Source organism: Rhynchophorus ferrugineus, unplaced genomic scaffold (assembly GCF_030347505.1).
Source record: "Rhynchophorus ferrugineus isolate W39M unplaced genomic scaffold, kcgeb_rfMv2 rfM5, whole genome shotgun sequence".
Lineage (NCBI taxonomy): Eukaryota > Metazoa > Arthropoda > Insecta > Coleoptera > Curculionidae > Rhynchophorus > Rhynchophorus ferrugineus.
Window position 1 is genome coordinate 17,772,040 of NW_027472584.1, and position 24,182 is coordinate 17,796,221.

The 24,182-nt window shown below is 29.9% G+C and overlaps 1 protein-coding gene across 3 annotated transcripts in view; it reads left to right on the plus strand.

Annotated features, from left to right (window-relative positions):
* dysf (neuronal PAS domain protein dysfusion) overlaps positions 1-24,182 on the plus strand; it is a 101,762-nt gene that overhangs the window by 17,084 nt on the left and 60,496 nt on the right. For 2 of the 3 annotated variants that reach the window (XM_076405027.1, XM_076405028.1), the window contains exons 2-3: positions 10,384-10,565; positions 22,188-22,249. In XM_076405027.1, the coding sequence (XP_076261142.1) occupies positions 10,384-10,565; positions 22,188-22,249 (244 nt within the window). The remainder of the gene's footprint in view (positions 1-10,383; positions 10,566-22,187; positions 22,250-24,182) is intronic. The other variant, XM_076405029.1, reaches the window with a different exon arrangement.

A 24,182-nucleotide genomic window follows, 5' to 3' on the forward strand; every position in this document is an offset into this window, starting at 1 on the left:
TTTTTTTTATTTAAAGTTTGAGAATACCCCTTTATCCGCAAAAATATAACACTTGATGATGAATGAAGTTTATTGTAGGGCAGTATTTCTTTGCTATTACAATTAATCTGTGGAAACATTCATTGACACTAACTTTAACAAAATTCGCAAGATGAAAAAAGTTACAGTTACAGTTACAGTAAAATTGTTACAGTCTATCGTATAAACTTGAATATTAAATTACTTAGAATAAACCCATTAATTTAAAAATACTTTTAAATTAAATGCCCTACCATAATATTTAGACTATTTAGACTAAAATCAATTATTATTGAATAAGACTATGAACAGGAAACACAATTATTCAAAACATTTTCTGTGTATTAGAACATATATATACACGGCTGGTATTTTTCTTGCCGTACCCATTGTCACTGCTGGTAATTATTTATTGTGCATTGGTGTAAATAAGTTATATTTCAAGGATTATTTAATTTATGGCCGATATACGCCTCTTGGTTTGACTAAGCAATACGTTAGAATTAAAATATTAACCGTCAAAATGTGCATCTCAACTGTATAATTCAAAATTGGCAGATTTTATTCGGTGTCGATGATTTATGGGTTTAGTTGGATTTCTAATAAATTAGCGGACATAATTATTGGGTTTGTAAATGTTTTCTCTTTAATTTAAGCCTTTTTATTTATTTTAAAATAAATTACTAAATGAGGGTATATATAGGGATATATCTTAGTTGAATCTGTTTGAATACGTAGATTTATACAGCTTTTATCTTTGCAAGGAATTACTACTGGCAAAAAATCTATATATCTTATATTTAAAGTTTTTATCTATCTTATTTTTGATAACTTCTTCAAAATTGAACTACCTAAGATATGCGTCAAAATGTTAGATAAATACATAAATTATTATTTAACGTATGGCGAAATATCTGGACTATAAGATGTCTTTATATTTAAATATATAGTATCTTATTAATATTGCACAATTTGCAGCAAATATACTTCTGAAATAATAGTTTAACTGTATTTTTTATTACTAAGCATCATATTTATTCATTTATTTATCTAATTATCTTAGCGCGATTAATTATAAATAAGCGAAGAACGGATTGATCATAATAGATTAAAAAGGAAATCATTGCTGAGAAAATCGCGTAAAAGTTTCTTCTAAAGTTACTTAAAGTTAAAGAAAATACTATAATAACTATTTATGATAAGTTTATGTGACTAGACATGATGCCTATATGAACATTTAGCACCTTTTTCCCATATTTTAATATTTTGTTCCTGTAGTATTTGATTTTTGTAGTTGAAATAATGATTAAGATAGATTTATCCTCATTACTTAACTTAAAACCATGCCCTCGAAGTGAGATGGATTTTTGATGAAAGAAAATGCATTATCGTATTGAAAGAGAAATAGGGGGCTGATAACTGCCCATAATTCCGGTCTTAAAACAAACAGATATAATAAAATTTATATCTGTTTGTTATAATTAAATAATTTTTATCTTTGACTTGTACTATACTTATTACTCATTGAGCACTCAGCTAACTAATAAACCAGCTTTTATTCAGGAATAATTCAAACTTCATTAATAAATACTTACTTAATACTTTTCTTCAAGATTTGGGCACTCAATCCAGCGATCCTCTAATGTTTAATACATTTTTTGTAGAACGATTTTGTTGTTTTTGGTTTTAAAATAGGCTTCAGCTTCTTTATCTGAGATCTGGAAACTGCCAATAGCCTCTGATAACCATATTAGGACTATAAGATGGGTAGAAAAACAATTCGTTCTACTTGTCCATCGCTTTTATCGATTTGTCACACGGTGCATTGTCCTCATGAAACAACAATTTTTCTTTTGCATTTTCCCTTTATTTCTGGTCTTGGTCAATCCAATAATATCATGTAATATTCACTATTCATTGCTTAGCCTTAGCCACAGGCTTACCAATTGACGTTTGAGTTTTATGTCACTTTCGACAACTTTTACTTGCTACTGCCTGTTCAGCTGATGGTTGTTCTTGTCCCAGATGTATAGTAATGGTACATTGATAGTAACATATTGATGTAAAAATTCTGTTTATTTCACTAAAATAATTACGAACTGCTTAAAACCACTTTTAATAAAAAGAAGAGATGAATTTTTGGACGACGATATAAAACGCCAATAAGTGTTTTTATTTAATGAAACTCCTTCCTCTAGATGTATATTTTTAAATATCTTAGGCCAATCTGGGTTAGTTTGCAGCAACTTCAGTTCGTCTTTGGTAGCTTTACACCCTGAATAGTGACGATAGTGCCGGAGATCCCAGGGCTAGAGCTGTTCTTCAAAGCATGGATGTTTCTTACTTATAATAGTTTATGGCCAGGGGTCTTTGAGCACTTTCAAACCACCTTTAGTGACCTTACAGCTTCACCTGCGATACTTTTAGCCGACCTTCACTTAATTTTTATAAAATATTAGTTCGGGTAACTATAGAACGATTGCCATTTCAACATTAATCTGTCTTCTTTACTGATTCTTGTTTGCTTTAATTGATATTTGTATACTGAATAGTTTAAAATTCGCTTTACTGTTTCTTTTATTGTATTTTAAGCACTCATTTCACAGTCAACAAAAAAGTCATAATGCCTTCTTGTAGGCTAGAATATATGTTGTGTTTAAAAACCGTAAAATATCAGTTTGGTACGGTTGTAAACTCACACAAGATACCTGACGCATAACACTCATACAGTTAATTAACATGTACATTTCATACGATTGAGCTGTTGGTCGTCACGTGGTGTTCTCATCGCTCTCTTCGAATTTTGAATGACAAAGAACTGTCCATCCTTTCCATGACTAAATTCCCATAATATCAAACAAAATCTCGACCGTCTACTGCATGATGATAAAAAAAATAGGTCCGTATTTTGTCGGTACATAAAGGTTCATGCCGAAATATATCTTTAGTTCCGATAAATCGTTGATTAAACTTTAATTTAATGGTTTATTTAATTATAAGGTTTTTGTTCGGCGAACGATATGTCAGGCACCGCATATAATTTAATTTAATTTCCCGGTCCAGATTCCGAAGAAATTTTATGGCACAAAAAGCGTGTTTCGTTTTTCCTCTATCATTTTGTATTAAATTTGTTTCAAAAAACGGATATTGATCGCGAATACCACGAAGAAATAGGATAATTTACTCAAAATTGTTTAAAATTGGACATCGATTCTTAGGCTGCTCTTTTACGTCATTTATAATATTTTTATTACGGTAAATGCTCGTCATTTTTATTAGATTTTAATTAAAATTATAAAAGAAAAGATAGTAATATATTTACTAATTTAAATATGAATATTTTACTTAGTTTATATCATAATTTATTTTTCTTTGATAACTGTTTTATAGTACATTATATATTTTGTGCTTTTAATTATAGAGGATATTCTTGATTCATGTTAGTCACAACTAATTGGTAGGCTGTGCTAATTAATTAATCAAGAATTAAATGGTACTGTTAATAAACTTCATTGTAGTGTACTCGTAAAGGACTTGTATGGATATGGAAACTTGTAAAATAACTAATTATAAGTTATAATGTTCGAATTAAAAAAAATTCTAAATAAAAAATTAATTCTAAATTGAAAATTATTAACATAAATATATATATATATATATATATATATATATATTTATATTGAAGATGATTGTCAGATGTCTAATTGATAGTTAAAACATTGAAAAAAGATTGATAATGAGACAATAATTAATAAAGTGACAAAATGTAAGAATACTTTGACAGGAGAATATATGGTAAAAATAAGAGTAACTATATCTAATTTTAATTGAAGCTCCTAGTATTGTACTTGCAACGTTAGGTAACAATTTAAATTATTTATTGTGTATTATTCACAGTTCCCTAGTTTAGTGCGTTGCTGTGCCTCAAATAATTATTTTTTTTGCAAATATGACTAAAATTTCAATCTACGTTAAAATTTTCTAGTAGATAACTGGCCAGTTAAATTCAAAAAGGGAAGAAGTATACAAGACTATATATCACTACAAAGTATAAAACAAAGTCGCCTTTTCTGTCCCTATATCCCTATGTGCGCTTAAATATTTAAAACTACGCAACGGATTTTGATGCGGTTTTTTTCAATAGATGGAGTGATTCAAGAGGAAGGTTTATATGTATAATACATGCATAATATTCTAAGGCAACATTGCTAATTTTAGAGGTTTCTAACGTGATGTCGTAAATTAACCTATTTTTTTAGGCTTATTTAGCAATTAGCAAAAACGCTGCCTAACCCTTCGAGTTAGATCAAATTAATGTACTACAGTATTGTACACCATAAAAAGGTCTACAAAAAAGTCCGCGATGGTATATGTTTATCTTTTAGGGATAACCCACATTAACTATTTTTATTGTTTACTTTTTACGTGAGAAAATGGCTTATTTACGAAGCTATTTTAAGCAATACGGCATTAATCCTTATCGAATTAAGTACCTTAAATACAGTGTGCAATTAATATAGATCAATATGGTTCCTTACAGCATGTAAATTAAACAAATATTTTCGGAGATATTACAAATTTAAAATTTGCGTTTAAAAATGTGTAATATAATAAAAATTGTATGAATTTAGATATTCCAAAGATAGCAGGAAATCTTCATAGTAAGTATAGGGGAAGAGGAATTGTTTTACTCCAAATTTAATGCGTGCAGGCCAAGGGCTGTAATGAATGAACCAAAAATACTGGATCGATTTTGATCATGTTTTCATTGAGTGACATAGGCATATATATTTTATGCCCGTGCAAAGTCGGAGCGGGCCGCTATGTTTTTATATACAACGTTCATATTTTTTTCTGTAGTGTATTTAATTTAGTATCAGCATTGCACCCGTGCGAAGCCGGGGCGGGTCGCTAGTTTAGTATAAAAGAAATAGTGGGGAAAATTCCACCCCAAAAAAACAAATATATCTAGCATTTAATGATTTGGAAATGGCCTTTGACAGAGTAAGTTGATAAACACTATGAATTACATTAGAACAAAGTTGCCGTCATTGTAGATAATATGAAATCAAGAACCTTTACAATCCACGTAGGACTATGATATGGCGGAAGATTAAACACAGCCTTCTTTATAATATTTTTTGATATGTATATTTCAGTCTCCTTAACCTTAACGTGGGCTCGGAACCACGGTCCTAGGCTAGTGACCAACTTAGAAATCATACCAGAAGACATCCGGTCTTACCCAGCCTCTTTAATGGCGTGACTGGGATTATTTTCCTGGTCGGATTTTACACTTTTGCCTAGGACAATCCCAAATATTAAACAATTACAAATATAAATGTACGACCATGCCCCAGCAGGATTCAAAACCGCGACTATCGCAACAGTATGTGGACCGTCCTGTTGCCTTTACCACTGTGCCAACCAAGCCGGCTGTTTATAATATTAAAGGATGAAATAATAAAGAAATATTAAATAGACAAAACAGGACTACATATAAGGTACAAGAATATGAAAAAATATAGACATATCTATAGGAGGCCCAGAAGTAACAAGTATCCTAATTAAGGCTGTCTATAGAAATAGATCTCTAGTCATAACTATAGAAATCGCAAACAAGGAAAGGCAGAGATGGATATGAATGCTTAGAAAAACCATGCATTGAAAGAGAAATATCAAGTAAAACTAAAGTGTTAAAATAAGATGTAAACAGCAGAAATGAAATATCCCAGAAAAGCCAGAGGTGTAACAAAGATGGACAGGAATCATCTGCCAGTTTCAGATCTTTTTAAGTATGACAATTCTAAACTCTAGAATAATGCTTTAATTTTGGTTAGTTAAATTTAGGTGTTTTAGTTAATCGAAATTATTAAAAAATTATCTTAGGGCTGTTTATTATTTTATCAAATTTAAAGCGTTATTTCAGTTCTGCGGATTAATCTTTCAACGTAACGTTTCTATTGAAGCGAAAGATTTCTATTTCAGATTCGTTTTTAATTATCGTTCCAATATTGAGGTTAACATCGGATTATATTTTCAACAAATAGAAATATATAACCCTAATATATTAAATAATCAAGATTAAAAGTTTTTAATCCGATAGATATACATTACGGCTCTAAATAATAATTAACTTATTATATGTTGTTATTAATTATAATCTAGGCTATTTACGGATATATACAATGAATTGGAGTCAACACTTTCGATGATTGAATAATTACTACTGTTAGTTAGTTATCTTATTAATTAGATTTATTAGAATTATTGTAAAACTATAGTTTGAGACAATACTAGATTATATATTGAGAAATAATGAATTTTTCACAATAAAGGCCTGACTACATTAAAATTACTTACACAGTTATTCATAAATATTAATATATAATAAATAATAAATATAAAAATGAAGTCGAATTTATGAATGTAGAATAGAAGTGTTACTGTAGATGGCTAGTGACGTCAGTTGAACAAATTATTATAGAGAGAATAAACCTAATACTTATACATCAATTTGGGTTTGGTTTTGGTGATAATAAACATTCGATGATTAACCAGGTGCATAGAATAACAGATGTAATTGAAAAAGCCTATGAACTTAAAAAGGTATGTTCAGCTATATTCTTAGATGTAGCACAAGCCTTCATGACGGCCATGCCATACCTTATCGTGAGCTACAGAAAACGCTACCGAAGCAACACATTACATTACAGCTAAAATGTTTAGAATCAAACAAGAGAAAGTCAGCTCTACAGTGAGAGAAACTAAAGCAGGTGTACCACAAGGAAGTGTATTAATGCCAATTCTTTACTTGCTCTACATATGTAACCACAAATGAAAAATATCACGATTGCTACATTTGCTAATGACACTGTCATTCTTGCTGTCGGAGACAATATCAAAGAAGCGACACAACAATTACAATAGGCAAGTGACAATATAAATAATTGGACCCAACCTGGAAAATAAAAATTAACGAAAGTAAATCTATGCATGTGTAGTTCACGTACGATACAACCATCACAAATAACAATAAATAATATTATTCCATACAGCAAACTCTATATATCCCAGAAAGGATCTTGATGCAAAACTTCGCTGGAAAGAACATGTATAAAAGGAAATGAAAGAACTGGAGTTAAAATATAGGAAACAGTATTGGTTAATTGGTAGAAAATCACAATTATCAGTACATAATAAATTTATATTACATAAGCAAATTTTGAAACCTATATGGACATAAGGTATACAATTATGGGGATGTTTCGCGAAAACCAATATAAATACAATACAAGTTTTCCAGAATAAAGTCCTGAGAAGTATTCTAGGTGCACCGAGATAACTACAGGACTGATTATTTACACAGAGACCTTCAGATACCGACTGTCACTCAGGAAATTAAGAGAATTGCAAGGAGATATGAGGACAGACTTCATTCTCATGTCAATATCGAAGTAATACATTTCTTGGATAATGCAAGAACAGGACACAAAATAATCAAATTATTAGATCTCGTATAGTGCAATATGGTGAGGTGCATTTAATAGAACATTATTACACTAGAAACTAACATAAAGTCGATGGGTTCTCCTAGGTATATACCTAGATTTAAGTTATTTTAAAGACAAACTGTAGGTTAGTCGGCAACCACTCTTAACAATGTAATAAATACATTTTAAAAAAGTTGAACAAAGTGAGTGACGCATTGTTGCAAACAGACCAACAATAGCGTGTATCAGGCGCAAAGTCATTTTCTTTCATGATAATGCTTTGGCTATACGTTGCAAGCGTACTCACCATACATAGCGCCATCTGATGACCATTTGTTCAAATCGAGGTAAAATCGCTTGGCTGGCACACGATTGCAAAATACTGAATGAGTGCGAAAGTGTATCGATGATTGGATCACTGCCAAGCTATAAACGTTGTTTCGACACGGTATCTTTATGTTCTTAGAAAGAAGGGAAATAATGGAAAATTAATATATATCAAACCAACTTTTCTCAATAAATGCCTTTTAAATTATATACGTTTTGTATGAAATTCAATTCAATAATTACTTATAATTAATAGGATATATTCCTGATAACATTGATAATATTAGTTCGTATTTGAAATAATAAATAATCAACAGAAGAAACTGAAACATCAATTGAGAATTATTTATGCTGCTATCTTTTGTGTATGTTAAAAATGTGTGCTCTCGTTAGAGGAAACCAAACAAGCTAAAACAAGAGGCACTCTCTACAAGCCTTACAGGGTTATTTAATCCCAAGGAATATAGATTACAATAGCAGTTCGTGACAAACACTTAATGTATCCCATAGGTGTTCGTTGCTAACGGTAGGATGTTGTATATGTATGTCGCGATCATCACAGAACACGGTTGGTCCCTTATAAATCCTACACTTAATTACTGAACGTACTATCTTAACTTCACCTGTCCATGATTACGTATACAAGGTGTTTCATGAAAAAAACTCGCATATAAAATTAACTACTATATTTTGTTTTAATTTTTTTTTCATGGAGTTGATATATTAATAATAATGTTAAAAAGATACAAAATAAGACTTTACATTGACTTAACACATAATTATTCTAGCTAACTTTCTTTCAAGTTGATATATGGTTAAGTTTTGTTGTGGATCTAGTTAGAATACTGAATTGTAATAAATAAATATTTTCATGCAGAAGAAATCACCACAAAAACAGACCTGAAGAAAAAATTAATATTTTTTTACACAATAGTGATCTTAATCACTTTAATGTTATTAATATTTCCTGATTTAACACCTAGTTAATTCTAGTCCACATTCTTCTTCAATTATTTGATGGATTTGGATGGAGTATTTCGTTAGTTTATTAAGTTTATTTATTTGGTGCTGAGATGCTCTCAATGTTAATTTATGTTCCTAAAAAGAAGTAAGCTATACATGAAAAACAAAGTTAACATGTAATATCGTGAAAAACTTCAGCAATATATTTTATTTATAAACAAATATATCAAAAATCCTTTAAACTTTTATTTTGTGGATTGCCGTGGAATTATTTCCATTGTAAATACTTTTATTAATAAAACGAAGCTACAAATATGAAATTGTTGGAGATTACAAAAAAAAAACATATAAAATCCATGTTTACATATATAAGGTGTTTCACGAAAAACTCGCATATAAAATAAATCAGTAATTATAAATACAATATTTCGTTTTAAAACAATTTAATATCGAAAATGACATTTAACATTTATTTTCAATTAACTATATTGATTTGTGTCTTTCTTTTATGAGACAATATCGTACAAATTATGTTATTTCGAGTTAACTATCTTTTAATAACTATAATTTAGTTTCTTATTATAATTAAAAACTTATTTCATTTAGATCATGCTTTGTTGTATAAGTAATGGACATATGAGTATGTATAATAGAGGGAGAAATGTTTTGTAAACATATTATTAATAACAATAGTACAGATAAACAATACTTATTATAAGTAAAGCGGTTTTATCAATATAAAATATGCGAGAATCAATTAAAGTACATGTCGTTTTATTTGATTTTCAGTAAAATTAATTACAGTAATTAAAAATTGTATGCTAGAAGATTAGAGTTAAAAAGGTTTGTTGTCTACTCGGCTGTTGATATCTCTCGGTTTACCGAAGAACATATCCATCCGGTACAGGGAAAATATGGGGTCTCTGGGTTGTAGCTGCGCGATACGGTACGGTACGCGATGGTGGTACCATAAAAATCGGTTCCGAACACGATTTAACGATCCACCACATATTTTAAGCCTGCGAGCCCTAAGTGACCTGTAAATTTACGATAAATTATAAATTAAACAACAAACCAAGAGCGCCGTAACCACAGCGTTTCGACTCTTCTTTTTTTCTCCGTTCGGCCAAAGTGTTTACATCTTCTTTAGTTGCTCTTTTAATTACCCACTCTTGCGGTTTTCTCGAATACTCGTTGGTTGATTTTTTTTAGGCCTATCGCTCTTTTGCGGCTTGTACAATATGTTTTTTGTACATTATAGAGCATATATTCTTTAATTTTTAATTTTGGCTCTTTCTTAAATGTATACAACTAGCAGAAATATATATGGTTTGTTTATATTGTTCAAAGAAAAATGTACATCATTATTTCGTAATTTGTGTTTCTATAGATATTTTCTAAGAACTAGTTATTAGTTACATTTAACAGCTAGTAAATAGTTTTATGCCTATTACTATTAATTGCATTTAAATTTATTTTATTCATGTTTGGATATAAATGGTAAATAATTTAAAAATTATTATGTAGAACTAATTTTTTTATATCAAATTTATGACGATGTTGTTTTTTCTTTCTGTTTAAGTTTTGATGCTAACAAATCGACCAAGGGCGCTAGTAAGCTCAGGAGAGACTTAATTAACGCTGAAATAGCGAATCTGAGAGAACTGCTACCTTTACCACCTTCGACAAGGCAGAGACTTTCACAACTTCAGCTTATGGCATTGGTTTGTGTCTATGTTAGAAAAGCCAACTATTTCCAACAAGGTAATTATTTAAACGCTTCTATTAAATAACAGTTAAATACAATTTTGTAGATCTATTCGGCGAGAGCCAAAATAATAACTGGGTTGGCTTCATGCTGATTATTGTTGTACTGATAATAAAGACATCGAAAAAGAACAATCAATATAGATCCAAACTATTTTCTTTTACATAACTTAATGTCATGATCTCAGTTTGAAAATTTTAACTAGAAGATATCAACGTAATCTATTTTCTCTTTATGGACTTTCTCTTCATCCTTTTCAAATTGACCCTAATGATTCCTTAATATTTTTCATCCATTGGTAATAGAAGTATAAAACCTATTTCGCGATAAAATATATATTTTTGTTATAATATAATAATAAGAAACAGTTTCTTTATCGTTGCAATATATTTTATGCATCGTCAGAATGACTGACGACTATCCCGATGACACTTTGTAATTTCGTCCTATTTAATTGCGGCATTTTTATTGTCAGCCAGCGGCAGATCTTGAATAAACATTGTATTGTCATTGATATTAAGTCTATTCAAGTTGTCACAAACAGTAATGTTGTAGTGGTTACAACCAGATGTAAATGGCTTGAAGTTTTGTCGGAAGATATGTTATGATGGATGATTTTCTTTTATGTTTTGCCTTCGGATCAATTTGGACCATTGAAAATTATTCCATCATTTTTATAGATAAACACTTAATTGTGATGATTTTTTATTGAGTTGATATATCAATAATCACCTTAAGTATATACAACTAATTTGGTGACATTATTATACCATTTAAGAGTTTTATAATTTTAATTTTGGATATGGATAAAACATTTGAATCCCTCTTACACTTCTGACTTTGCACGTAATTATTTCTAGCTCATTTTCTTATCCAGTGTTTCATGATATAAGATTTGATAAATATTTGCTGTAGAGCTGGTTATAATGCTGAATTTGCCTATATCAAATATTTATTTTCATGCAGGACAAATTACAATAAAACGAGATCTGATGAAAGAATTAATATATTTCCCCAACAATATTCTTAATCACTTTAAAGTTTCTGAAATATCTTTGTTTAACATATAATTGTTTCTAGTCCACATTATTCTGTAATTATTTCATGAATTTGATATTGTATAAATAGAACTGATTATTTCTTTAACAAGTTTATTTGTTGCTGTTAATCTGCTTTTAATTTTCAGAAAAAGTGTAAATATCTTGTTAAATAATGCCTAGTTTATATTATTTTGCTTAAAAAAAGAAGCTATATATGTGAACAAAGTTATGCACAATTATAAAATGAAAATTGATGACAATAAGGAATAAATAATATCGTAGAAAAAGAACATAACAAATTATGATTTCTTTAAACTTTTATTTTGTGGATTGCTGTGAAATTATTTTCATTATAAATCTTTTTGTTAATCAAAATAAGCTATATATAGGAAGTTGTGGGAGATTATGAAAATAGATATTGCAGAAAAGGTAATACTGTTGTACTCTTGTTAATATATATTTAGTATAGGGTTATTTAGTTATAAAATAAACTGCGATTTAGCTGTAATTTATAGACTAGGAACATAATAAAAAATAAAAAATAAGAGATCTCACAATAGAGCAACACTTTCTTTCCCCAATAATAGCCTCACTAATTTTAAAACTTCACATCTCTGTTGGTTTGACAAAAAATATTTCTAGTCAATATTCTTGTTTAATTACGTTCTTTTGAGATGTTTTACGTTTTTTTCGTTGTTCTCGTTTTGAAATGTTATCAGAAGATTAAACACCTTAACTGACTACATTTTGTCAAAATTGGAAGAACGTTGCGGACAGTTCAAAAAAGGTATATATTCAATGGCATATAACTCGGAAACTATAAGAGATAATTCAAATTGGCAATTGATTTATAATCAACATGCTGAAGAGTACTGAAGGTAGGTGAATATGAATAAAATCCAACTATTTCAAAATATTTTGTTAATTTTTTTTAACGCAGATAGATAACAATGTACTCTCGGGGAATTATAGTTAGCGTAAGTACTTCTGACAATAATTAAAAAAAAACGAAAAGAAATGGAATATAGAACAATGTTGTGAAGTATTATAAAATGACTGTTATCAAATATAAAGTAACAGTAATATCACAGAAAAAGAACACAGTGACTTATATTTGATGATATTAAATTACCATTATCAATTATGTTTGTAAGAGTGCTTCTCCTTATTCTAAATCACTTTTTTGTAACTTATATCTTTTTTCAAAAGATAGCGAGGAATTTTTGAGAATTTGCCGTTACTTATTTAACAACAAGCAATATATCGAAATATCGTAGGAGGTTGTGAAGCGTCATATAATAAGAAAATGAATACAAATAAAATAAAATTAACTTCATTGAAAGAGAACATACGGAATTAAGTGTTGTGTGAAATAAATAGTGATTTATATTTGATGTATGGGTTATTTCAACTAAAAAATAGAGTAAAATACAAGGCAGTAGAAATTATTACTCTTGGAAGAGCCTAACAAGTCACTGTGGCAAATTTTATGTTTTTTTTTCAACATATACTCGTATTTACTAATTATTATTTCATTATGCTTCAGCTTCTGGTGTTTTATATATCAAATATATGCTAAAACATTTATAAAACCTTCAAGTTGACACTCACAAGTTCTGGAAGTTGAGAGAAAATATTTATTTACATAATAGAAAAAATGATGTTTAATAAAAAGTGAAGTATATATATGACATGAATATGACATGAGTATCTAATATGATATTTTTATAATTACTTAATATACATATACAATCTTAGCACGTATTAAAATAAATATTAATAAACTTTAAATAGAAAATACTTAAATATTTAGATAGCTGTAGCGGTATTTCAAAAGTGACTAGTTATTTATAAAATGTTTTTCTCAGTCAGAGACCAAATGAAAATATACATAAAAAGACCAAGTGGACTGTCACGCTTCACAAAAAAAGATAAATCGGAGTTAGGCATCCTATTTTTGGTTGGTGCGATTTCAAGCTATTCAGCGAAATTACCCATTGTTTATTGAAATTGAGCCTTGGAATATTAAGTCAATCAAAGTCGTTTTCAGAGTCCCAGTGACAAAATCCTCCATTGATTGGACTGTCAATTAACTCTCGGTGGACATGTATACGTGCCTCGAGACGCTTCTTATCTGATGCATCCACCACTGAAAACTTTACATTGAAATGTTTATGGAATGCTGAAAGATCTGTCTTTTCAGTGTCATAGCACTTTTCATTGGCCATCTTTGAAACTATTTATTTCATACCATTTACGTTTTTAATTGAATTTTTTATAGCAATTTCTTACGTCTACAGTTTTATATACATACATACATATATATATATATATATATATATATATATATATATATATATATATATATATATATATATATATATATATATATATATATATATATATATATATGTACTGATCAATAATAATTGCGAAATATTTTGTATATAAATAATATAATAAATATAATTACTATTAACTAAGGTTAGTAGTTAATAGTTGTTAGATAAATATTTTACCTTCTTACTTATTTCTTTGTGTGTATTTTTATTATGTGATATATTTCTTTTTCCTCTACGAAATCAACATGTATATGTTCATCAGATGGTCTATTTCCAGTTATTAGTATTAGTTTTCCCTCTATAAGTTCGTTCTAACTTTGAACTTCATATCTTATTGTCAACAACAATCTTGTGGAGGATGGAGGTAAATCCTTTTTGTAAGGGATTTATAATATTTTTTAAATTTTTAGATGCTCATTCTTGTATCAATTTTGATTATATATCTAAAGATATAAAAAAACTACTAATTTAATATAATATTAAATAATATTAATTGAAATATTGTTAATTAACCAAATTTGTGAATCTACTTTTTCAATAGTATGTGACAATAATAATAATAAAGTCTTCAAATTTCCACATTTTAACATTACAATATCAAAAGTTTCAAAAAGTTTAAAGGGGTTGAAATTAGTCCAAAAATTACCAGTAAGAAAAACTTTGATACAGATGACGATTATTTTAAATATTTGTGTAGAACTTTTCTTTACTTTTTTTAAAATATATTTTAAAGTCTCCTTTTACCAACTATGGGTTTATCTGGACTGGGCCTAAAGTTTAACGTGGGCTCCGAACCACAGTCCTCAGCATTAAGCCTACCGACTGGCGAGTGACCAACTTTAGAAATCATCCCAGAAGACATCCGGTCTTACCCAGCCTGGATACTGGCGTGACTGGGATTATTTCCTTGTCGGATTTTACACTCTTGCCTAGAACATTCACAAATTTTAAACAATCACAAACATAAATTTACCACCATGCCCCAGCATGATTCGAACCCGCGGCTATCGCAACAGTAGGAGGACCGTCCCATCGCCTTTACCACTGCGCCACCAAGCCGGCACTTTTCCTTATTTATCAGAAAATAAGCTGATATTTCCAGGTTTATATTTGTAAATTTATATTCGTTTCCAACTTCAAACCATTGATGAGTACATGGGAAAATGTGAAAAAGTTTTTGGGCAATATCAATGTCAACTATAAATTGATCACAGTTAACATAATGATCAAGTTCAATACTGTTTACACACAATTTAGGTGATATGTGTGAATCAAGAAATCAAAAAAGAAATATATATTGTTAAAAATTTTGCTATAATTATAATATATGATAATGTAGGTATATTATAATAATTATATTATTAATATTATATTCCAGATGGAATATTAGGTGCTAGTTCTATATTTATTTTTCTTTTTTGATTGTCTCTGAATTAGTCTTTTTCTTCAATGTGATTTTCTTCATTTAAATTGTCAGGAGACACTCACGGCTCGTCAAAATTTTATATATATATATATATAAAAAATAAAATTATTTGTTGGTCTGTGTACTTAATTTCAATGGTTGAATCAAAGGTGTGATGAAAATATAATTACTGTTACTAGTTCTAAATATTCAAAGAAGTGTATTTTTGTGTTATATGCCGATGTTGAGGTATTTTTAGACTTACTAAAAGATCAAGCACTTTAGTACATTAACTAGGATGGCCTTCACTGATCTCATGCTAACATTTATCAATATTGCTATCTTATTTTTAAATCAAGACAGAAGTACCAAAGCTTCAGTACTCGTTTCAACATAGACTATCCTTAAAACATAATTAATTGGTTTCTAAGATCTTACAAACCGAACAAACAATTGACAATAGAGAAATTAGAAGTTTTTTTCGGTACGTTTTTTGGTGGGGCTTGAGAGTTTCGCAACGTGTGATGATTATTTTTTCATCAGAATTTGTTTATACGAATTATTTCTGAATATTTCGAAATAACAATACAATTGTAAGAATTTTATTATTCATCGATTATGTTTAATGATAATATTGTCGAATAGTTTCGGAATTTGGATAGTGAGAGTTGTTATGTGTGGAATGTTGGGTGGTATTAATTAACATTGTATTTGTCATTGCTCATCAATAAACTGTTATTAACTTGTTTTTAAAATGGTTTAAATATTTAAAATTATTTTTTTACACATTTTTGGTTTCTTACCGTTTATAATGTGTCTAGTAGTATTTAAAAATTTGTTTTGATAAAGGGATAAGAAATAATTTCTTATATAAGATGTACTATCTGCGTTTTGATAGATTCGTCTTTAATATTTCGATACTATATTGGACATCATTAAAATTATATTTCAGTAAGTTATACAATAAAATTGATCTGTTAAATTTATAGCTATTATTTTTGATAATTATTCACAAATATTATATGTGGTATGGAACTTGAATGTATGTTATATTATTTTTTATGATTATATGTATATTATATAACATTGTTATATTATATAACAATTCAGTGTTGAATTAGTTTTGCAAATTAAGTACGTATACCTATTTGTCAATATTTTTACATTTGCTTCGTGGTAGTATTATTATCATTTTTAATTATAGACCTATACGTTAGTTTTAAACGATTTTTTTATAAGCTTTATTGTGACAATTTGCCAATGTATTTTATTCAAAGTATTGTCCATGGATAGTGGCCACTTTTTCCCATCTTTTAGACTATTTTTCGGATTCCATCTTAAAAGAACGATATATATTATGGGGCTAAGAAATAAAGAGCTGTCTAGACACGTCACGTCTCATATGGCGGAACAAGTAGTAATCAGAATGAGCAAAGCTTAGAGAATACGGCCGATGGGGCAGCACTTTCCATTGAAATGTTTCCAAGTTTTTCACTAGTTTTGTAACTTGTGGTCAAGCGTTGTCATGAGAAGAATGTCTTTGCTTGTATACTGGTTGCTTTTTGCGCTCGGCTCAAACGCATCAATTGTTGTCTATAGCGATCTACATTGATAATTTCATCCAGTAATGTCTTCAAATTCTCGTCGGTACCAAAATCACCGCTTTTAAAATGTCGAGACTATGTTACAACCATTAGTATAAATGGAGCATGGTTGCCATATGTTTCACATCGCATTCAAATTGAAGTAATAAAACAAAACTTCCTGCAAATGCGATTACTGCTAAGTACTGAAAAAATGTTAGTTCACACTTCGATGAAAAGACACATACTGAAAAATCAAGCTTGTCACGATGGAGTTGGTTACAAATGCACCTGATGTGACAATAATACCATCTCTTGTTAATCCTTTAAAATTAGTGTATGGGTCAATATATAATAGTATATTATAGAACCTGAGAAAAATATGTTTGTCCTTATATAGAATATTTCCTTATTACTGGGTCAAGGTCAATTTTTTGCACTTTAATCGAATTTTTTATATCTATTTTGATGGATGATCTTCTGCCAGTTTCCTCGTAGAGCCATTAATCTACTAGTGTAAAACTTCTGGTTTTTTTTTTCAGCGATGAACTGAGACAAATGATTTTCAGAAGCTTCATGTCAATTTGGAGATGAAACATCTGATAATATGACGGTGCTAGATCCGGGTTATAAAGAGAATGCATCAAAATCTCTTAGTTCTCAGAGCCTTCTTTTATATGCGTTATAATTAGAAAGGATAAAGCTTTTTATTACTCGGATATTTAATAGGTTACTACAATATTAATTATTACGTGGAAATAGTATCTTATCGTAATATAGTTAATAAAATTCTTAAGATTTTAATCAGTTCTAAATTTTCTTCGTATTACATGTTATGAAAGTTAGACTTTCTAACGAAACGCAAGGTAGTACTATTTTCGAAATTATGATATTGAAGCAATTGTTTAGAAACAACTGGCAGGTTGACCAGTGTAATAACCAATAAATTGAAAATAAGGAACTAGACTTCTCCCATCTTTCAGGCAATTTACGGGTTTCATCTTGAAATAATGATATATATTTTGAGGCTATCCAAGAATCGATCCATTTTTTGATATCGTCATAATAAGTGAAGCGCTGCTCAGACAGGTTACGATTGATGTATCGTAACTAGTAGTAATCCGAAGGAATAAGGTCTGGAGAATACAGCGGGTGAGGTAGCCCTTTTAATGTTTCCAAGTACATTTTCACTGGTTTTGCAGCATGTGGTCGAGCGATGTCATTGTTGTGTTTTTTTATTGCTATTTTGGCCATTTTTCGTGCAGTTCTTAACTCAAACGTACCAATTGTAGTTGATAGATATCACCATTGATGATTTTTTTAGGTTTATCAGCTCATATAGTATACCACACCGAGCGGGTTCCATCAAATAGCAAGCATTAGTTTAAAGCCATGGATATTCGGTTTTGCCATTGATATTGATGCATGACTAGGTGGTCCTTATAGCTTTTTCGCTTTGGATTAGCGTAATGGATCCAATTTTCATCATATTATGCAAAGAATCTAATTTTGGCGTCGAAGCAGCATTTCACACATGACCAAAGGCTTTTCAATGTCTCTTGGTTTCAATGCATGTGGCAAAAAATGTCCTACTTGTGGATCATTTGTATGCTCTTTAAGCGATTTGACATGACGTCTTATGTTACTCTCAACAATTCTGCATTTTACACAGATCGTAATCGAGCAATGCTTTCAAATTTCTTTAACTGTCAAGAACGCTCTTTGTTTTCGGTGGACAAATCACCACTTTTAAAACAACGAAACCACTATTCACATGGAGAAATCGTAGGTTCACATAGCATTCGATGACCTTCAGCCTTTTTCCTCTAGCTGAAGTAAAGAAGTAAAACATCCGGGAAATGCGATTTCAGTCACACCATCTGTTATAAATCCGTTAAAATTAAGTTTATAGGCTTATAATAAAGCTTTAAAACGAAATATTTAAAACTTTTTTTCAATTTGTTCTCCAAATACATTATTTTTACTATAAACAGAATAAGTGGACGAAAAGTTAATTATCCGAATAATAACATATCATTACGCCACAAAATGACACTAAAATAACAAGATACATTTATTTCAGCAGTTGAGGTGAGTTTTTAATGATATGCAACGCATTTACAAGAGGCACGGGTGCGTTTAACACTGACCAACGACCCAAAAACAAACCATCGTTAATGATATGGCTCGAGCTCAAATAAAAGAACGCTTGTCTATGTTATAAAAAAAAACCGCTAATTATAAAATACATTCCCTTTATATAATGAATAATAAATAATGCGTAGCAACGAATGAGTCTTAATTTTCGTTTGGCCGTGCCATACTCTTGTCTCGAAATTTTTCGATTCGATTTGTTTCAGTTAAATGACTTTCCGTATTGCTTTAACTGTATAATCGCCATCGATTTTTTTCCCATACCGTAATCAATTTTCCATATTACTGTTTTGTTTTGTTTTTGTATGTATTTTGTCAGACAAACAATTTTAAATCGTGAGATATGGCTTATGGTTTTATTAATGTGAAACTGTATTAAGAATTATATGCTACTAAAATTGTCTTAATAAAGTATCTAAATAATATATTACTTTTTTTTTCGCTGTTAGGTGAATCAGAATAAGTTTTTTGAAGTTATATTAACACTGCTTAGTAACACCTTAGTAATTTGATCAATGAGTAATTTTGCTCCAACTTGTAGTAACGTATCTATAATTAAAATCATTTAAAAATAAGATGCCGGTAATTAGTATATTTTAAGATTATAGATCTTCTTAACAATAACGATCTAAATATACACATGGTGTTCAATATGGTGCTAATAATACACATGGTGTTCAATATACGTTATATTCGCTGATACAGATGTTGAGGCTTCTAGAATTCTTCATGATACATTTCGCACCGCAGTGCCATATGACTTGAGCATTAATTAAGAGAAGATCATAGTATTGACATCCGTCTGCTATTGTAAATATTACCGTGATCCAGTTAAAGCAAGTTCAGGAATTTAAGTACTTGGGATCACTGTTACAGGAAGAAAGAGGCATCTACCGTATGTGTGGAAGACAGGAGGTATTACTATCAAGACTAAAATTTGCCCCTTTCGAACTGTTGCAGCCTGACATACGTAAGTTTGAGGTCATTACAATGCAATGCTTAAGGCAAATTCTTCATGTTTCTTTTCGATATTTTATTAGAAAAGAAATCATTCTTTTAAGATGTGACAGTCAATGCACATTTGAGGAACACACTCAAAGTCGCACATATAGTATTTGCGTATACAGTTCATTCAAAGACGTCAAATGGTTTGGATATGTCTGTCGAATGAAGATTGAACGAATTCTTCCCATACTTCTGTGGTGACCTCCACCTTTTAGTTGGAAGACACAGCAAGCAACTCTAAAATAATCATGGACCAAGGTGGATGGCTGTGGCGAGATTTAGTGAAGAATGTTTGAAGTCCTGAGGCACCAACAGCAACGTATTGGTTGAGATGTAGAAACACTCAGTGAGCGCCGGTTGTGTGTTGATGATGATAATGCTGATAATGAAGAAATATTTTAGAAGAAGAAAAGTTTTAGAGAAGAAATATAAATATTTTTGGTCTTTAATTTATTGAAATTATCATCAAAAGAGGATATGAAAATCATTTAGCTAAATATTATCAGTCGTTTTTTTGTTTTAAATTGAAACAAAATTGTCATTACTCTTGTCATATTGCAGTATGTCCACCATGATAGTTCGATTTGCTTTATACTACTAGTTTCTCATTATTTATCTTTAAAAACTACACGTTTTTATCGATGAATGTTTTCAACAACGGTTTGATGAGCTTCAACAGATTTTTTTTCTAATAAACAGAAAGAACAAGTGTTCCTGAAATATCATACTTAAAGCATGAAACTCTATCTATTAGCTGAATAACCCGTGTATTAACATGTTGGTAGCTCTGAGTATTTTCAGTATATAATTAAATAATCTTCGGTTATTATGAAATAATTTGTTTAATATAATAACATTATAATAAATCTATATTTTTTATTATCTGGCTAAAGGTGGTAAATATTAAGAACATTGGTTCTAGTATACAAACAATTGTTCATTTTAAATATTGTAGAACATAAAAGTTATGGATGATAATTTACAGGCTCTTAATGATCTTTTTATTTATTTTCTTTAAAAGCTGTAACCTATTTAAAAATTTACATAACGAAAAATTCATAGATTCAGAATTCAGGAATGAGAAATTTGGGATTACGATGTTTTGCTTGTTATGGAGTGAAACAATAATTTTACAACAATTGATCTCTTCTATAGAATAGTCCTCATACTGCAAAAAGGAGCTGGTTAGGTTTTGCAACATAATATTTATGTATTTGTATATGTTGTACCGGTAAATAATGATTCGTTTTCGTCACATTTCTTGACAACTTGGGTAGCTATATTAAACAAGTTATTACATTAACATAAAAGTGAATATATCTGAAAAATATTATTGTATTTACAAACCGTTAAGGATACATATTTTTAGATCTATTATATGTTCACTAATATACACTAAAACCTTTTTTTTTCCCAGTGAGGTTGCTTGTCTACATTTTCGCTTGTGGGAAGAATCTGAAATATCACTCTAAAGTGTCCAACAGTAGTCTGTCGTAATGTTCTGGGGAAACAATTCATCGTACTCTATACTTTAATGAAGAATGAAAGAACGAAAAAAATGTACTCATTAGTTAACCTGAAATTTGAAATGCTTTTAGCATACTTTTGAGAATTTCTTTATAGTTTGGGTATTTCAAAATTACTTAAGAGCAATCCACCTTTCTTTTTGAGGATCCGTCATAGTCATGGGCCAGTCCTAATCCGTATAATGTCTGACCTGATGAAAACATTTCCTTCATTTTTGCTTCTGAGAGGTCTAGAAATTTTGCAATTGTCGCCATATTATTTTCATTCCCAGCATACTAAAATACATAGAAATTGATTAAAAATACTCGAACCGCTATTTTATTGCTGATCTATGCTATTTCATCAATCATTGTTCACTTAAAATATAACAGAACATAAATTAAAAGTTATCAGTGATATTTGAACGATACAACGTTCTTAATGATCGATTTATTTATTTAATTTTTTTCGATAAAAACTACGACTTGCGGAAAGGTTTATACAATGAGAAATTCACGAAACAATAAATTTAACAGTACTTTCATGAACCCACCCTGTTTTAGTTTCTATTATTTTGTTGCAGCATTCAAATGCCACGATGTTGGATTGCATCATAGCCCAACGCCCAATATAGGATTCTCTAAGGTAAGTTCCCACCAACTAATTATCTGTTTTGTTTTTTTTTTTCTCTCTCCCGAAGTATAAACGCCTAATATTATATTACATTTTCTTATTTAACCTTTTAGCAAACCAGTCTGTCTTATAAGGTCATTTCTGAAATCCCCTTATATTGGTAGACTGTGATAGCTTCTTAAAGAAACTTTACATTTTATTGCCTACAAGCAGGATAAGAAGGATTTCAGCGTAATGTTTTCTGTTTGATCTTTTCAAAGCTATCTCTTCTTTAATCATGACCATAAATAATTGGCTTTTAAGCCTTTCATATTTTTTAATGGTATTTAATTGATTTGTAATCTTCGGTTTCATTTTTGTATCATTATTTGCTTGTTTAAAGTTGATATTTACGTTATTAATAATTAAAATCAATTTTAGATATTGCAAGGTGTTTTTTTTGCATCTACATCATCAATGTATTTTTGATTGATCAATCAGTTTCATATGAATGGAAACTTATTTACCATTTTTACTACAGCATTAGTTAAGGCCAATAAAAATTATGATTAATAAGATTGAGGCTTCTTTGATTCATAGATAATTGCCTAACACCTGCTTACTGTATAAAAAGGTCTGCAGCATTTTCGTCCCCAGCATAACAACAGGTGGGGCAAAAGTCCCGATACCATTTTGATTGTGCACCATCTGGGTTATGTGACGTTTAGCTCAGTTTCGCTTTAACCATTGTGTTGTGTAGATGTCCAAATTTTATTATGGATAAATATACGCCACGAGAACGAGCATAAATAGTGACAATATTTATTGAAAATAATCGTTCCATTATTGCCGCTCAGCGGAAATTGCGTCAAAAATATCCTAATCGTCCAGTGCCTCACAAAATCACAATTTACGGTTTACGTGCGAAATTTCGATAATACGATACGATAGCAGACAGGATTCGTTCTGGAAGACAACGGACGTCTCGTAACGTTGAAAATGTGGCTCTGGTACATAATAGTGTGGCAGAGTCTCCAGAAACTGCAATTCGGAGACGTGGTTTCCAATTACACATTTCTGCACGCAGTTTAAGGCGAATTTTGAAAACTGATTTGAAAATGTTTCCGTACAAAATTGAACTAGTTGCAATCCTAAGGCTGTCCGCTGAAATTGAAGATTTTTCGTCTAAATTGATAGTGAGCGATGAAGCCCATTTCCTTCTCAGTAGCTACGTCAATAAACAGAACAGACGGTTTTAGGACACATAGAATCCTCAGTTAGTTCATGAAACATCATTGTATCCACGAAAAACAACTGTATGGTTTGGTATTCATGCTGGAAACATCATTAGTCCATATTTTTTTGAAAATGACCAAGATATTCCAGTTACTGCTATTACTGAATGGTATCAAAATATGATTCGAAATTTTCTTGTTTCTGAAATGGAAGAGCAAGGACAAGAGGACATGTGGTTGGAATGATGTTTTTCTAAGAAGACTAATTTCGCGAAGTGGCGTTTTAGCATGGCCAGCCAGATCTCTGGATTTAACAGCACCAGACTTTTTCTTATGGGGTTTTTTAAAATCAAAAGTTTATGTGAATAAGCCCCAAATGATTCAACATCTTAAACACAATATTAGTCACGAAATTAAAGAAATTCAGCCTCAGATGTTGCAGGATGTCACGAAAATGTCTTAAAAAAAGGTGAAAGTTGTTACATATCACCATTTAACCGATATAATGTTTCAATCATAACGAACCAAATAAACTTTTTATAAAAAATCAAACTTACTTATCTATTAATGGTAGCGGGACTTTTGCCCCACGTTGTACATTACGCTTTCTTTATTTGTCTCTCTTGAAACAAAATTACGGTGCAGTAGTTAGTTATCTTTATAGCCAAATTATTTTAACTAGACAATTTTGATATTATGTTAATATTATTTTGATATTATTTTCTATTGTT